The sequence below is a fragment of the Megascapheus bottae genome, chromosome 2 (assembly GCF_031878675.1).
Source record: "Megascapheus bottae isolate mThoBot1 chromosome 2, mThoBot2.hap1, whole genome shotgun sequence".
In the NCBI taxonomy this organism is placed as follows: domain Eukaryota; kingdom Metazoa; phylum Chordata; class Mammalia; order Rodentia; family Geomyidae; genus Megascapheus; species Megascapheus bottae.
The window spans coordinates 90,482,016-90,499,815 of NC_143510.1; the positions used below are offsets into that span (position 1 = coordinate 90,482,016).

The 17,800-nt window shown below is 58.2% G+C and overlaps 1 protein-coding gene across 1 annotated transcript; it reads right to left on the reverse strand.

The window, feature by feature from the left end:
• Window positions 1-664: 664 nt before the first annotated feature.
• Pdgfb (platelet derived growth factor subunit B) lies at window positions 665-17,580 on the reverse strand. Its single transcript, XM_090328729.1, has 7 exons — window positions 16,562-17,580; window positions 10,150-10,246; window positions 7,521-7,610; window positions 5,939-6,144; window positions 4,672-4,819; window positions 1,340-1,489; window positions 665-1,127 (listed from the first exon to the last, which is right to left on the reverse strand). The coding sequence occupies exons 1-6, from the start codon at window positions 16,622-16,624 to the stop codon at window positions 1,365-1,367; spliced, it is 729 nt and encodes a 242-aa protein (XP_090184855.1). The 5' UTR covers window positions 16,625-17,580; the 3' UTR covers window positions 665-1,127; window positions 1,340-1,364.
• Between the last annotated feature and the right edge of the window lie 220 nt (window positions 17,581-17,800).

Sequence of the window (17,800 nt, forward strand, 5' to 3'; positions counted from 1 at the left end):
GTGGCCTCCTGAGAGGAGCCCCTAGGGGACCCCATGATCTGAGAGAGAGAGCAAGGCCCAGGGCTGCCCCTCCCTGGGGACCTCCAGGCTTCGCACAGCTGCCAGGAAGGGAACAGCTGGGAAGAGGGAGGCCATGGCTAACTGCGTGTCCCATCTCTGTCCTCTCCCCCCACAACTCCTATCTTCCCCCATCCAAGCCACAGGCTGGGCCAGGGCACTGCCAGGCCTCAGAGAGCCTTTGTGTGACCTACCATCTGCCAGAAGCCATGGTGAGCACGCCCGCCCTGTCCAGGATGTAGCTCGTGCTCCCTGCCTGCAATGCACGCGCACCGTGCATGCTCTGTACAGCCTTGCTTGGCTGTCTGGCCTGGGGTGAGCTACGATGGGCAGATCTTCTGCCCTTGGGGAAGGGTGACTGGGGTGATACAGGGTGATGGGAGCAGCGGGGGCTCCAAGAGCAAACTGAAGAGCCAGGAATAGAGAAGACACAGGGTGGAGGTAGAGGAGGAGGCAGGGGCGGTGGGTCACCGGCTACATTCGCCTCCTGACCAGACTCCACCGCTGTGCGTGCAGCCCACTGGCCACCTGCCCAGGAGAGGCCACGCCTCTGCAGACTTCATGCGTACACCATGAAACTGTGGGGGACCTGGGCACGGTAGGGTCGGGGGGAGTTTTCTAGTCTGTGCTCCCCATGTGGTCTTAGCTACAAAGGTATCCCAACCAGTCTGGAGGTGTGGGTGGCCTCAGGCTAACCAGGGGTCCTCAGTGCTGGGGGGGGCTCCCAGGCCACCCAGGACCCACTGCTGGGGGGGAGGTGGCGAAGCCAGGCGAGGGGGCGAGGCGGGAAGCCCCTGACCCCATCAGTTTCTTGCACTCTTGTCCAGGTTCCTGGGGTCAAGGGAAGATGAAGCGAGGGGGTTCAGTCCTTGTGATTCCTCCTGGAGCTGCCTTGAAGCCACTGAGGAAGCCGCTGGTGGACGGTTGGATGGACGGACGGACGGACACGTGGGGTGGGGGGAGCACCATTGGCCGTCCGAATCAGGCATCGAGACAGACGGATGAGGGGACAACATTATCACTCCTAGGACCCCATGGGGGCGATACAGCAAATACCATATTAAATAACCCTGCGGGCCAAGCAGAGGAACACAAAGTCAGAGCCGACGAAGGGGACTGCGTCACTCCTACGCCCCATGTGCCAGGGCCAGGGTTCTCGGGGCACTGGACCAGCCACACTGATTTCCACAGGGCCCAGGGCAGGAGAGTCGGGGGGGGGGGGTGCATTTCTCTCATGGAGCCTCCCGCCCAAGCCACAGGCCTGTTTCCCAGCAGCGCTCACCTGCCCGCGCTCCCCTGCCAACGCCCTAGGCCCCCAGCGTCTCCTTCAGTGCCGTCTTATCATGCGTGTGCTTGAACTTCCGGTGCTTCCCTTTGGGGGGCCGGCGGACTCGCACCGTCCGAATGGTCACCCGAGTTTGGGGTGTCTTAGCTGCCAAGAAGAAAGAGCTGGTTAGCACATGGACAGCCCTAGGGCCCCACATCGAGGCCTGGGGGAAGCTCTCCTGGTCTCTATCAGGCTGAGAAGGGTGGGGGGAGGCAGACAGGCTGGGCCATTGAGCCACCCTGAACTCAGTTTCTCCATCCGTGAAACGGGTCACTGTGAGATGCTTCCCCCCCACCCCACCCTCCCAAAAAAACCAGACTGGCCCTGCACAGGAAATGCTCTTTGCCGAGCGCCTGAACCAGAGAGGGGTGGGTTAAACGTGGTTTTCAGTTCCTCATCATTAGCCAGGGCTGAGGGTCGGGATTTTTTTTCCCTTTCCTCAGCAGCTGACACAAGGCAGCTATGGGGCTGTGCAGCCCTCACCTTGGCCCTCTGGAGACCTTGTCTGTCATGAGAAGTCTGCATAGGGCAGAGGTGTGGCTCAAGTGGTAGAGTGCCAGTCTAGCAAGCACAAGGCCCTGAGTTCAAATCCTGGTACCTACCCCACCCCACTTCTCATCCTCCAAAAGAGTCTGCCTGTCCTGCTGGAAAGGCCAGGTGAGGACTGGCTCTCCTGGACTCCGGGGACTCCAGCTGTGCTAACCCTAACCACGCTCCTACTGAACCGCAATCAGAGACCAAGAAAATCAGCCCTTCCTGGTCTTCACAGACCCGGCCAGCTTAGGGCTGCGGTTACCAGCCACTGGGCCCAGAGCAACAGGAAACTAGCAGCTGGCAGCAGCTGGTGGCCTCTGAGATCAGCTTGTCTTCTTTCCCAGGTCTAGCCTCAGCTGCCTTGGGCGGCACCCACACTCCCCAGGGAGCAGAGTCTCCTTCAGCCACTTGAATGCCAGGCAGAGGGCTGAACCACACACACAGCCCAGGCTCTCTTAGGTGCTGTGTGAGATGGGGGGATCCACGACAGACCTTAAACCTAGATCTTTCCACCTCTGCCTGGGATCTCCAGAGGCTTGTTCACAGGATGTGAGGGTTAGACGGCTGTCTGTCCATAACAAGAGAAAAGCTGTGACCCGGGGGCTGAAGCTATGGGTAAGTGCCAGCCATAAGTCAGGCCCTAGTGGCTCATGGCTGTAACCCAGCAAAGGTTACAGAAAGCTGAGATCTGAGGACCAAAGTTAGAAGTCAGCCGAAGAAAAAAAAAATCTGAGACTTTAACATTTCTTTTTCTTTTTCTTTTTTTTTTAATTGGTCAGTCGAGAGGCTTGAATTCAGGGCCTGGGCACTGTCCCTAAGCTTCTTTTGCTCAAGGCTGGCACTCTACCACTTGAGCCACAGCTCCATTTCCAGCTCTTTTTAATTATGTGGTACTAAGGAATCGAATTCATGGCTTCATGCATGCTAGGCAGGCCACATTCCCAGCTCAAATCTGAGACTTTTATCTCCAGTTATCCAATTTGCCTGAGTGAAAAAGCCAAGTGAGTTCAAGCCCCCCCCCCACGAACATTTGGTACCTCACCAAGTGTCAGTTCCTTTCAATTAAACTGAATCTAAATAAGTCATTAAAAAAAACCCAACCAAACAACCTGTCAGTTATGAGTTCTATCCATTTAATTCTATCCATTTAATGATCTGATCCTCACCACACATATCTGAGAGAAGAGACACAGCCCAAAGAACTCAGCACTGGCATTATAAGATGTGGATTCTAAGTTAGGCTTTAGCACCATGCAACCATCACTAAAACCTTTATCCTTTCTGCATTCCAACAGCTAAGACTATAACGCTAGACTGACTTGCAAGGATCTCATTCTGGATGAAACTTTTCACTGGGTGCCAGGAGTGTGGCCTAACAGTAGAGTGCTTGCCTAGCTGTACAAAGACCTGGGTTGGTTTCCTTAGTGCCAAATATATGGAAAAGGCCAAAAGTGGTGTAGTGGCTCAAGTGGGAGAGGGCTAGCCTTGAGAAAGTACAAGAATAGTGCCCAGGCTCTGAGTCTTAATCAAGCTCCAGGACTGGGAAGAAGAAAGAAAGAAAGAAAGAAAGAAAGAAAGAAAGAAAGAAAGAAAGAAAGAAAGAAAGAAAGGAATTTGTCAGTGCTAAAAATGAAAATGCCTTAAAATACACACACAGACACATATGATGATAGCCAGACAGAGTTGCCAGAGTCAGATTCCTCTTCCTGATGGGCACGGATGGGCTATGTGACCCGAGGAAGGTTTCAGAACCTCTGGCCCTTAGCTCCCCCCCTAGGTAAATGAGGGGAGGGAGGGGGCACCAGCCATTCTCAGGATCTCTTTCAATTCGAACCTTATTGCCCTGTGACTGAAACTCTGAAAACTGAAAGGCAGTCCCAGAATTCAATTCCACTCATCCATCTGATGGGCGCATGAACCCCACCTCTGGTACCCAGGTGGCATGGATACCCAGCCCTACTTGCAGTCACTGGTGTTCACTACCTCCAAAACTGTCCCAGGCAGATTATCAGTTTTTCTGTACACCAGATTCAAGTCTTGAAGCGAAATGGTGGCTCGTCCCTGTAATCCTAGCTACTAAGGAGGTTGGGATCTGAGGATTGAGACTCTTATCTCCTATTAACCAGCAAAAAAGCCAGAAGCTTTTGACTCAAGTGGTAGAGTATCAGGCTTGAGTGAAGAAGCTGATTCAGTGCCCAGTTCAAGCCCCCAGTATTAGCACCAAAAAAAAAAAAAAAATCCAAAACCCAGTCTCTCTCCAGTGGCATTTTCTCACTAATACCTACTTTCCTCTGTAAGGTCACAAAAATCTGATTCCTTATTGCCAGAGTAGACTGTCAAATATCTGACGCCAACACTATTCTTTAAGCAAAGCAGTGGGCTGTGGTGGCCTGGCTGGAAATGGTGGCTGGCCTCTCTGCCTGTAGCAGAAAGTAGCTTCTGAACTAAGACCCAAATGAAGATGAGGATGGGCTAGGCTAGGGGACAGATCCAAAACAGATATCGGTGTATGAAAGGCCTGAAACAGGACAGTATTAGGCTAAAGACACGGATCAGGCTGAGATGACCTAAGTAAAGGGAATTGGTTGCCAGCAAGGCCAGAGTGCCAATCAAGGACTGGGCCTTTCCAGCTGGGAGCAATCTAGATTATTCTCAGTGAGATGAAGAGCTCAGGTAACATGCAACCAGAGTGTGCCAAATCCATTGTAAACAGCCCCCCACAATTCCCGTGGTTCTGGGGGGCAGGAGGAGACTACCTCGTGGCTCCTGGGACCCTCCGGGGCTTCGGGTCACAGGCCGGGCAGGTGCTACCATCTCACATTTGCACGCCAGGTGGTCCTCCAGGGTTACTGTGGCCTTCTGAAAGGTCGGCTTCTTCCGCACAATCTGGATCTTTCTCACCTGGAGGGCATAGCCATAGAACCCCTCTGTTGAGGCCACGTGGGACAGAGCCCAGGCCACCGCACTGCCAGCCCCTCCTACCCATCCATGCTGGAGAGGTTTCCTAGAAAGAGCAGCAAGCATGCGAGCCTAAACAAACACAGGGCCTTGCCCTCTACTCCTGTTGCAGTTTTTCCATCAAAACAAGCTCTTGGACCTGGCCGACCTGGCAGATCTGGCCTCTGGCTTTGCACAGCCCCCGGCTCCCCCAGAGAGGGAAAAGTATTTCCGGATGAAGTTCAATGCCTGCACAGCGCACATGCCTGGAGCACCAGCCAAGGCCAGGGGCTGTGGCAGAGGGTGGACGGCTATCTGGAAGGAAGTGGGGGGGGGAGGTCAGCTGTCAGATGCCCATCCACAGAACTGGAAGCACAGGCACAGGAGATACCGTGCCAGTGGGCCCTGGAGTGGAGTGTGGCATTTGCATCTGGGCTCTGGGCCAAACAGGGACAGCGGCAGGAGAAGGGAATGTGGTTAAGTAGCCATAGCACACGTAGAAGGCTGCCCTGCAAGGGGAGAGGGCAGAGCAACCGGCGCAGCCTCTGCTCGGCCTTCTCCTAGGGACCAGTGTCCTGTGCAGTGGCTCCCGGGGACATCTGCAGGGACACTGCTGTGGCTGTTGCAGTGTCTGTCACCAAGAGGGTTCTCCTTGTCCTTGCTCAAGACACAGCTTGCTACAAAAGCAAGGGTCAAAAAGCGTTTAGATACATGGCTCTCCAAGGAACATCCTGGGATTTTTCTCCCTGGGTATGGGAGACGCAGCGCTAACCTGGCTGTATGGGCCGTGGGTGACAGTTATCTGGGCTGGGTTGGCATCAACACATCAGTTTAGAGTGTCCCCAAGGGCAGTCCTCTCTGGACTGACCTAGGGACACACTAGGCAGGCGTGGGTACCAACGCTGGCCCTGGCCACGGCCTGAGGCGGGGCCGTGGCCTGTGGATGGGACAGAACCCGTGGGCGTGGCCAGCGCCGTGGGCGTGGCCAGCGCTGTGGGCCGGGCGGGGGCGTGGCATCTGGGGCGTGGCCTCGGAGGGGGCGGAGCATCGCAGGGGCGGGGCTCGCCGGGTGGGGCTGCGCACCTGCACGGGCCGCAGCTGCACTTGCGTGGGGCGGCACTGCACGTGGCGGTTGTTGCAGCAGCCGGAGCAGCGCTGCACCTCCACGCAGGGCGGCCACACCAGAAAGTTGGCATTGGCGTGGTCGATGAGGCGCCGCGAGATCTCGAACACCTCGGTGCGCGTCTTGCACTCGGCGATGATGGCCGGCTCTGCTGCCGTCAGGGAACCTGGTGGGGTGGGGTGGGGTGAGGAGGCAGCACCAGGAGGGGTTGCTGGGGGCTGGAGCACCTGAACCCCCCTTCCCACAGCCTTCAACCTGAAGGAAGCGGCAGGACCTGTCAGACACTGGCCGTGGGACTTGGGCAGGCGGCTGGGCCATGCTCAGAACAGAGATCTACACCTCGCCCCCAAGAACCATGGCGAGGATCAGGTGGGATCATTCAAGATGGGGCATGTGGCAGGCTCTCGGTGTATGCCCATGCTCTGGTGTTCTGTGTTCCCCAATTCCTACAGGGGTTTGCCCCACCCAAAGCCTCCAGGGGGTATCCTACGGTACCCAGCGGCCATGCACACGGTTCTGTAAGGCTGAGGTTAGGCTGTGCCTTTCAAAGCCTCCCTGCACTCACTGATGCCACGGGCAACCCCTCCCCTATGCTCTAGGGAGGCAGAGGAGGAGAAGTCCTACTCACAGCTCACAGCAGATCCTTGACCAAGGAGAAACTGAGTGTCAGCCAACAAAATGAACGCGCCCTCCCTCATCTTCCAATCATGGGACTTGAATTTAGGGCCTGGGTGATGCTGTCCCTGATCTTTTTTCCTTAAGGTTAGTGCTCTACCACTTTGAGCCACAGCTCTAATTCTAATTTTCTGGTGGTTAATTGGCGTTAAGAGTCTCACAGACTTTCCTGACCCCGCTAGTTTTGCACTGTGATCCTTAGATCTCAGTCTCCTGAATAGCTAGGATTACAGGTGTGAGCCACCAGCGCCTAGCGGAGTAGAGCTCTGTGTAGCTTCCACCAGCACATCTTCAATGTTTTGGAGAGTACAGGTGGTAAAGCACAGGTAGACACCTGCCTCTCCTGGGATGGCGTCCTGGAGCCTGGTGATCTATCTACCAGCTTGTTTTGCCCTCCATCAAGAACATAGTTCCATGTAGGTGGCCTAGAACAGTGATACCAAGTTCTGCTGTGCCTGCCCTAGGCCATGGGCATTCCTAGGTCACCATGGAAACATGCAGCCTACCAGGGACAGCACTGGGTTCAAGTGAGAGACCCTGGTTGGAACTGGATGGTACCACTTCTAAGCTGTATGGCCCCACCTACTTGTGGAACTGTGGAACACTTCTGGGGAATTGGGTTTATCTGTCTACTTCAGAGCTAAAGGAATAACTGAGTGTAAAAAGAACTATATTTAGAAAACATGGCATGAGGACGTGGGACAAAATGACTCAAGTCCAGTGATGGCCTCGCTCCTCATCCAGCTCAGCGTGAGGAGGGAAGGGATTTGGGAATGACCTCCAAGCCCTCAGACAACCTGCATGGCTCAGGTCTCTTTTGCTGGCCGCACTCTTTATGAGGAAATGCTGTTGGGGCCCTGGGCTTACCAAGACTCCTCCTCCCTCGAGATGAGCTTTCACGGTCCCCTACTGAATGTGACCTGGTCAAGTTCAAGTCCAACTCAGTCCCATCTTCATCTGCAAGAGAAAGCACAGTCAGACCCTTTGGGCCAGGATAGGTCACTCAACACGGGGTGAGGATGGACAAGGCAAGGCCCACCTCAAATTACCATTTTCCCTTTAACTCTGTGGAAACCAGGGTGTCTAGGCAAGGACACCCCCTCCCCAGAAGCTGAAGTGGCTAGGGGATAGAGACTGCATCTTTGGGGGCTCTAGCTCCATTCTGGGTTCTTTCAGCCACATTTTTTTGGCCAGAACCCATGTCCATGGAGTTAAAAATAGCCCTTTCCCTTAGCTACTGTAAGTGAACCTCCTTGGCCTCTAGGGTGGGGCAGGGACCCAGAGCACTGGCCACTGTTCCCAGTGCCCTCCACAGAGTCCTGTTCCCATAGGAAGTGCTGAACAGAGAAATTCCCAGAATTCCCGGGGGGCCGGCAGGCCCTGAACGACAGCCCCTCCAGAGCCTGGACAATAGCCCTGCTGCGCTGGGGAGAGGGTGGAGAGGGATGGGATGGGAGCTGGAGGCAAAGGAGGCAAAGGAGGGCTGAGAGCGTGGCTTAGTGGTAGAGTGTTTGCCCAGAATGTATGAAGCTCAGTACCACCTCGCAGAAAAAGCCAAAAGTGGAGCTGTGGCTCAAGTGGTAAAACACTAGTCTTGAGTACAGCATCTTGGGGACAGTGTCCAGGCCCTGAGTTCAACTCCCAGGACTAGCCTGCCGGAAGTGAGGAGGAAGAACATCAGCCTTGCTGGGTCTTGGTCTCTGCCTTGATCCCATCCTCCATGTTTCCCTGTGTGTGTGTGTGTGTGTGTGTGCGTGCATGCACATGTTAGTCCTAGAGCCTAAATTCAGAGGACCTGGGCACTGTCCCTGTCCCTGAGCTTTTTTGCTCAAGGCTAGCGCTCTACCACTTGAGCTGCAGCTCCATTTCAGGCTTTTCTGGCGGTTAATTGGAGACAAGGGTCTCTTGGACTTTCCTGACCCTCAGACCTTGGCCTCCTGAGTAAGATTACAGCCATAAGCTACCAGCTCCTGCCTCCCTCCTGCTTTCTCTAAGCTTTAGCTTTCCTTCCTCCATGCCCTTCCTCTGCTCCCTCCTCCAAGCCAGGTCCCTCTCCTCCAGTACTCCAGTACTCTTTCCTTCAGCACCCTGCCACGGAACTCAATTGGGAGGAAGTGGCTTTGAACTTGACCTTGAGGTGGATAGCTCTGTCTGTCCTAGGAAACAGCCTCCAGCCCCTCTGTCTCACAGCTCACACTCCCCCCCCCCCCAGCCCACTGGTCCCATCAAAGACAAAGGCTCCTGTCTTTGTCAAGGGCCGCGCCCCTTGTCCAGGATCCAGGGGATCCTGTTTGGAGAAGACTGTCCTGTGGGTAGCCTGTGACTGGCCCACTTCCGTCCAGTTCCACGGCTCCTACGTCAGCGTCAGTGTGTCTGTCTGTCCCTCTTGCTCCCTTCCTTTCTCCCCTACCATCTCTGGAATGTCCCTGGTGGGGAGGAGATGGGGAAAGATGGGCTTTGTGGAAAGGTTAAGTTGATTAGGAAAAAATAGCCTCATGGTTGCCTCGAAACAGGCAGGCTATTGAAAACCTCATGCCCAAGATGCCGACCCCCACCAGGGGTGTGGAGGGGAGCTGGTGGAGAGGAACAGCAGAAAGGCTAAATTTGGAAGTTGCCCCATTGTGTGGCTGGGGTTGGCCAGTCAGGCATGGGTGGGGGGTGTGGGAGTTGTGGGGGTGGGGGGGCTGGTGAACAATAGGTGGGCACAGCTGGGCCCCCTCCTGCCTGCCTCGTCACCCCCCACACACCCCAGTCCAGGCAGGATTGAAAGGGCCCGGGAATGCTTTTGAGAAGGAGCCAGGGGCCCAATGGGGAGAGGAAACAAAGGCAGGAAATGCTGTTCCCCCGTAGATAGCGTCTGGGCAAGGATTACAAAGTGACAAAGAGACAGACCCCAGAGGGAAGGGACCCGGGGGTGGGGGGAGGGTGCTGACCAGGGCTCCAGGGACCAGGCCAGAGGTTAGAATAGAATGGAATTTGCTCTGAAGACAGCATTTATAAATACATTCCCAGCCCAGCCCGCTGGCCCGGCCACGTGTGTGCCACAGAGCACGTGCCCCCTTGTAGAGCCTGCTCTCTCACTGTTGGGCACGGGCAGGGCTGCCAGCTGGTTCCAGTCAGGTGTCCCTAGGAGACCTCGTACACCAGGCCCTGGGCCGGGGAGGGGGGGAAGGGAGATGACTCCTCTGTCACCACCCTCCCTGGCTAAATACTTGGCGCGTGCCCTGGGCACCTTCTCCCCACCCGCCCTGCTCCAGGCACCCCAGCAGCTGCTCCCAGCCAAAGCCACACATGGGTGTTCCTCCTGCCACACCCACATCCCAGGTACTGACCCATCTGCACACTCCACCCTGCCCCAGTGGGCGTGGCAGGCCCTCCCAGGGATGTACCTGGGCCTTGGCTTCTGGGTGCCAAAGGGAAAGGGGCCCAGGCCCCGCCCTTCCCAGCTCCCCTGATACCTAGGGAGGCCAGAATTATGGACAAGGATCTGATTTACCTACGGAGTCTCCGTGCAGCAGCCGTTGGAGGTCATCGAAGGAGCGGATGGAGTGGTCACTCAGCATCTCATAAAGCTCCTCAGGAATGGGGTCCCCCTGCCAGGGAGACACCAGGAGCTGAGGGAGGAGGCAGAGGGGGCCTCTGCCAGCCTCATATTTCCTCCCGTGGAAAGTTCCTACAGGATCCTCTGTCACCAACAGATAGCCAGGCTGGAGGCAGGCGGGATCCAGGATGACAACCAGAAACTCAAGGGCCTGGAGGACTGAACAGCTAAGACCCAGCTCAGATGCTACACCCCACGCCCCAAACAGCACCCCAGCTTGCTCCCAGCTAGACTCGTTTGTCTCCATCTGTCTCCTTCCCTAAGACTACAGGTTCTGAGAAGGCTCCAACAATCTGGTTTCTCTCTGTTTCTCTCTCCACATCGGGCAGCACTCCTCACAAGAGACCCAATTATCCCCACTTTACAGATCAGAAAACAGAGGCCCAAGTAAGGGGCACTCTGTGCCCAGGGGCCTACAGCCAGCCCATTATCAGAAGCTCCATTTGACTGTGACGGCAGAGCCGTACCCCTGCATCTAGTATGAGGGTTGCATAATCGATGCGTGCAGTGTGGTCCAGGCCAGTCACGTGTTCCCGTGGTACCGATTTAGTCTCACTTGAAAGAGGAGAGAAGGGAATCCTCACACAGCGCCGGGAAACCTGAAAGCTTACCCCGTACCCCAGGCCCAACCAAAGCCTATTTTTAGAGCCCCTCTGGCCTGTCACCACACACACTTGAAACTTAATAAGTGTTTTAACAGGGCTCACTAACCAGTTTCCTCCAGGGAACCCGCAGTCCCATGAGGGCAGCCTTACAGGAAGGTCATGGCCACAACAGCCACAGTGGTCCCTGCAGTCCCAAGGGCTTGATACCAAAGGTCCTGAGAGGTGAGGAGTGGATGGGGCTGCAGTCAGATGCCCCAGGTACTGATGGGCAGAGGGAATTGATAGGATGCCACAGCAATGCACATAACATATCCTGTGCACGCACGCACACACACGCATGCACACACGCACGCAGAGGACCCCACGGATTGGGGCACGAAGAGGCCCATTCTACTTCAGTTTCTCCACCCTTTTGCTTGGTTGGAGGTGAGGAAGGGATCCAGTAGGTGCTCAATAAATGCTGTTAAGGAGCATGAGGGACTCTACGTTTCTCCTTAGGGTCTTCTCTTACGTAGAGAGCCTCCCACCTGGACTGGCCTTGGTAACATTTCCCAGCTGCTGGCTGCAAGCCTGACAGTCTGCTAGCAGAAGACTGTACAACTACAGCCTCCAAGAGGCTGGCACTATTTATCCCCATCTACCAGATGAGAAAACAGAGGCTTAGAGAACTGGAACAAGGAACCACAAGCCTAGACAGCTAGTGTAGTAGCAGAGCTGAGTCTTTACCAGGCTGTGCAGGGCAGCTAGAGAGAAATCTCTAGTCCTAAATCTCATGAGGACAGAGGCGGAAAAACTTGAATCCTCAGAGTACCAAAACTCTCTGCTGCTGGGCACAGTGGCTCACACCTGTAATCCTAGCTACTCAGGAGGCTAAGATGTGAGGATCAAAGTTCAAAGCCAGTCCAGGCACAAAAGGACCTGAGACTTTTTTTTTTGGCCAGTACTGGGCTTGAGCTCAGGGCCTGAGCGCTGTCCTTGGACTTTCTCAAGGCTAGAGCTCTACCACTTGAGCCTCAGCACCACATCCAGTTTTCTTTTTTTTTTTTTTCTTTTTATGTATGTGGTACCGAGGAATCAAACCCGGGTCTTTGTGCATGCTAGGCAAGCACTCTACCACTAGGCCAAACTCCCGGCTCCCCTGAGACTCTTATGTACAATTAATCTCTAGAAAATAGGAAATGGGGCTTTGGCTCAAGGGTAGGGAGTTAGCCTTGAGCTGAAGAGCTTAGGGACAGCTCCCAGGCCAAGTTCAAGCCCCCTGTCCCACAAAAAACAATAAATAAAAACAAAACCTCTTCACTTCATCCTTCAAATGGGGCTAATGATACCTCATTCAGTGTTACCAGGAGGCATAATTACCCAGCAAATGATGGGTACTTAATTAGTTACTATTGTCATCATCAATAATTCTTGCAGTATGGCTCCTGTGAGGGCAGCAGCTAGTGGCACATGTGCCTGGGGGGCCACCAGCCCAGAATGTTTTCAGTGGTGACAGTGGGTGGGTGGGGGGTGTACTGGGACACAGGAAACGACACCCTGGCCCCATGCTGACACCACTGGTGTGATGTAGGCTGGCTAGTCCCTTCCGGGACTTCCACCGGCAGTGGAGGTGGGGACAGTCCACCTGTGGTCAGCTTTAGGATTCGATGTCCTGGGGCGTGGGAGGTTGCACAGTGGTTTCCTGGCCATAGGCTCTGACCCGTGGCCACAGGAAAGGCAACCTGGCACTGTGAAGAAGCTGCCCCAGATCTCAGGCCTGGGGCTCTGGAAGGGCCAGGGCGTGGCAGGGAAAGCATTTGGGCAAAGCCAAATCTAGAAGCCAAGGCAAACAGCCTTCTCCCCACCCCATTCCCCTCCCCAGCTGCCAAGAGGTAGGAAGGGCACAAGGGAGTGTGAGCCCAGGTGAGTTACCTGCTCCCAACAGGACTGGCAGATCAAAGGGGCTTGAGCTCCACCCTCCACCTGGGCCAAGCACACACCACACACGCGCACACACACACACACACACACACACGCGCGCGCGCACACACACACACACACACACACACACACACACACACACACACACGCCGCGCGCAGCCTCCTGCCACTCCTCTAAGAGAGACAGGCCCTCAGCCCAGCACCCAGGGGCGTTGTCTGTGGCTGGCAGAGACTGACAAGGCCAGTCTCAGGCCTTATTTAGATTGGATACCAAAGCCAAGCCTTTGAAGAAGCCCTGACAGGGCAGAGCACAGAAGCCATTTGCAGTAGCTTCTCTCACCCATCAGTTCCCTTTTTCATGGCTCCAGGGACTCTCCCTCCCACCAGCCTCCCCCACAGCCAACTGGAGCCAGAGGAAGCAGAGGGCCGGGCTGGCTGCTCCCTGTAATCCTGGAGGTTCCAGGCCATGGCTGCCCATGGTTCTAACTCAAGTTGCTCTGTTTTAAGAGGTGGGAATTGAGGCCCGGTTAGAGACACAGAACCTTTACAGCCTGCTTTCCCATCTGTGTCTTCCCCTCCATCCCCTCCCAATAGTGACAGGGAAAAACATGCCAGTCTCTCACCCAGAGGAGGCGGGCGGGAAGATGGATGCCCAGGGGAGGGCAGTATGCCACATGGGACCACGCTCAGGCTATGCTTACACAGCCCAGTCTCCCACATCCCCTACTAAATGCACATTGTCCTTTCTATCCTGTTTGCTGACAGTCCACCAAGCTTCAGGTACCTCCCTCACCCAGGGTGACCAAGACAAAACTCTAGTCCAGTCTCTCTTCTGCCAGGGAAAGCAGGTAAATAATACAGAAAATAAAAGTGACTGTCAGCCCCGGACCAGTGGCACACATCCCTTAGGAGGCTGAGATCTGAGCATTACAGCTTGAAACCAACCCTGGCAGAAAAGTCCCTGAGATCCTTCTCTCCAATTAACCAGCAAAAAGCCAGAAATGGAGTTGTAACTCAAGTGGTAGAGCATAGCCTCAAGCAAAAAAAAAAAAGCTTAGGGACAGCCCCTAGATACTAAGTTCAAGTCCTACTACTGTGATACAGTAAAAGAAAATGGTTGGCAGAGAAAGCCATCTGCAAAAGAAGGGAAGACATTTCCAGGGATGCAGGTAAATATCTCAGATCAGTTTTCCTCTGCATTGGACACACACATGCAGACACACACACACTTGCAGGATCTTACACCAGAACCTCCGAATTCTGTCTGACTTTGACCTTCTCAGCTCTGGAGCTGGGGGGGGCGCGGCAGGGGGGGATTCCAGGAAGGTGTTTCCCACCCCCTGCAAGCTTCTAGCAAACCAGGAGGAAGCCGGGTGGCTGGAACCTGTGGGTCCCTCTGTTGCTTCCCGGCAACAAGGTGCTGAGCTGAGCATCATGTGACAGAGTCATCTTCTGGGAAATTAGCTCAGCTGACAGAGAGGGGACCCTCCCAGCCCTGCCTCAGGTCTTCCAGACTTCTTCCAGATTGCTGAGGCTCCATCAATACCTTCATCCAAGTAAGGTGTGAATGGGGACCTGGCCAGCAGAAAGCCTTCTCTCCCTGAAGCCCCCTGCACTGGCAGTTAGGACTGAGGCCTGAGGGGGGGTGGGGGGGAAGACAGGTGATTTCTTCCTGGAGGTCTTATGCTCAGTAAACTGCAAAATACTAAGGGCTGTCATAGGTTCCTGCAGCCCTGTCTGTGTTGGCAGAAACTGGAAAGGTAAGGGGAGGCCTGGGCGTGTTAAGCCTCCCTAGAACATACTGGGTCCGGCAAAGAGGAAGGTGGGAAAGAAGCACTGTGCAGTGGACCGCAGCCCTCCTGTCTCCGTGGAAAAGAAGATCTAGGCGTTCCTGCACACTTCACACACATCTGCCACTTACTGCCACATATGGGTGGTGCTTAAAAACAAACCAACATGGAAGGGTATGGTTTGAGGCCAACAAGCTGCTCTGACCAGGTCTCCCCCGCCCCCAATAATAATAATAATAGGGTGCTGTGGGGCCAGGACCTCCTGGGGTCTCAGGAGGGGAAGGGGTCGCTGCCACGGCCATGGGGTGTCAGGGCCCACATGGGACCACCTGTTGTGCGGGGGCCACACCTGGCACTGGCTGTGCGTGGGCGTGCACGCACGTGGGCTCCGGGCCCGGCGTGCGTGCGTGTGCGCTGCGCGCGCGCGCATGTCCCGCGGGTGCACCGCGGCGCGGCGGCGGCGGCGGGCGCGCGACCCGGCCGAGGTAGTGCGTGCCCGCCGCTCTGCGTGCCCGCCCGCCGGAGCGCACCATCGCCTCCGGCCACGAGTGTGCATGCGTGGGGTGAGTGAGCAAGTCGGGGGGCCGGGCGGGGTGGGCTGCGGAGCGCAGCCGCGGGGCGCCGCCGTTCCTAGGACGCCCTGGCCCCAGGCCAGCCCCCCCAGGTCCCCCCGGCCAGCTGGGGCCGGCCGGCGCCCCCTCCCCAACAGCGGGCTGCGGGAGAGGCGGGGAGGGGGCGTTCGCGAGGGCCCTGGAGGCCGCCAGGCCGAGCCTCGCCTTCTCCATCCCGGGTGCGGGCCCCGCGGGGTGGCCACGGAAGGGCGGGGCCCCAAGGCCAGGAGGCCGGCGGCCCTCGAGGATCCCCGAGAACAAAAGGAGACGGCGACGACTCCTCCGTGGTCAAAACAACCTGCGCTGGCGGCGACCCAAGGCCTGGCCGCGGCCTCGGAGCTGTTGGTTTAACCCGTTCGCGGCCGCGCGGCTGGCTGCGCCTGGCTGAGCGCGAGGGGCGGGCGAGGTGCCGGGCCCGGGCGGCGGCTGGCGGCGGCGGAGGCGGGACGGGACGCGGGCACGCGGCGCTCCCGGCCCGCCCCCTTCCCCACCTGGGCTCCGGATCGACTTGCTAACTCACTGCGACGTGAGGGTGGCAGGGGTGGGGGGCACCGGCCCGACCAGCTCGCTCGGCAGACGCTTCCCGGCCCCTCCTCCCCGGCGAGGCCGCTGCGGGCGGCGCTCCCCGCACCCTTCGTGCGGGGGAGAGAGGTACTTCCTCCGGCGGGGAGCGGGCGCAGGTAGGGCCGGGCCGCGGGCACACACACACCGCCCCGGGGTCTGGATTCCTGGAGGGCCCCCCCCCGCCCAGCCCTCCGTCTCCACGCGTTCTGTCTGCCTGTCTGTCCCTCTGCAACCCCTCCACCCCCGCGCGCCGAGGCACAAGCTGCTCCCGAATCCTACCCGGTGCCGGGCATGCCCGGAGCGGCCCGAGGTGCCCACCCCAACCCACAGCAGCCGCCGGGGTGGGACCCGGGCCCCTGGATGTCACAGGTGCGGAGACTCGCACCTCCGGGGCCGGCCGGGGGTGGGGGGGGCAGGTGGGGGTCCGGGCAGATCCGAAGCCAAGGCAAGGGCCCAAGGGGGCTGTGGAGGCCACGCCGCCTTCAGCGCCCCGGGAACCGGCCCGCCTCCCTCCGCCGGCGGAGAAGGGGCTTGCCCCCTGCTCCTGGGAGGGGGCAGGGCCGCACACGCCCTTCCCAAACGCCAAAGGCTGGGGGAAATGTAGGCTCACCCACGGGCAGGAAACCCACCGCGGCTCCCCTTCCCCTCCTCCGAGCCGCCGACTCCCCCACCCCACGGACCTCGCCTCCCAGTCCTCAGGGTCACCCCGAGCCTGGCATCAAGTTCGCGAGCTGCAGGGGTCCAAAGTTCGCCGCAGGGAGGACGGGGGTGGGGGCGGCGAATTTAGGGAGCAACCCCGGCCGCCGTCGCAACTCACCTCGGCGCTGACCAGACGCAGGTAGCAGCAGAGAGACAGGAAGAGCGCCCAGCAGCGATTCATGCCGACGCCGGGCCCGGCCCCGCGGGGCCCCGGACGCGTACACCGAGCGCGCCGCCCCCGCGGCCAGGGTGGGGGGCTGGGGAGGAGGGTGGGCTCCGCTCGGGTCCGCGGCGATCAGGCGCTCAGGCCGCTGCAGCCGCCGCCGCCGCTTGCCCGCATGGCCCCCGGGCTCCGTCGCTGGGGGACTGGGGAGATCCTGGGCACGGGACCAGGGTCCGAGGCCGCTACCTGGGCGGATCCCGAGCCCGCGCGAGCATCCACGGCCAGGGGGCTGCGTCGCGAACCAGCCGAGGCGTCCAGCCGTGCGGGGGCGCGCGGGGGGCTCCAACCTCGGAGAGGAGAGGGAACGCGGCGGGCGACCGGTCGTCTTCACCCGCCGGCTGCTGGGCGGCTTTCTCTGCCCGTCGGCTTAGTTTTTCGGCAACATTTTCTAGAAAGGCCCCCCGGGTTAGAAAGCGCGGGGCTGGCTACCTCCAAGCCCGAGTGTCCCCCGGAAAACTTTTTCCAAAGTTGTCTGCAGCGGTGGCCCGAGCACCCGGACAAGGAGAGGTGCAAACTCCCGCCCGGGCCGGGAGCGTGTGCGCCCTGGCGCGGGGCCCGGGCGGCGGGCACGGCGGCTCCGCGCGCGCGGCGTGCCCGCTGCGCACTCGGCGGGGCCGGCCGACAGGTGGACGCGGCGCGACTCGGTCGGTCAGTCTGCCAGGCTGCCCGCCGGCCAGCGGCCCTGGACGTCCTCTGCGGGCTGCGGCTGCTCCGGCTTTCTCTTTGCGACGAGGCTGGAGGGTGGGTTTTTTTTTTTCCTCTTTGCGCGTGTGTGTATGTGCGTGTGCGCAAAATATCTGTCGGGAATGGAAGCTGGGCGGCTGGCGGCCGAAGGGGAACCCGCAGGGAGGCAGCAGAGGAGGCCGGGGAGCCGCTCCTGGCCGCAGGAGAAGTTGCCACCCTTTCAGCTGTTCCGGCCTTTATAAAGGAGAAGCCAGAGTGCGAGGGGTGGGTGGAGCCAGCCTTTCCTCTTCTGGCCCAGAGTCAGCGCGGGGAGGGGAGCAAGGCGCTGGGGGAGGGCCGAGAGGAGGGCTGGGCGCGCAGGGGGTCTCTGAGAGCCAGGTAGCCCCCTTCTGGCCATGAATCTGGCCCCAAGCAAAGATGACCTGGGCCATCCAGTGCTCAACCCACCAA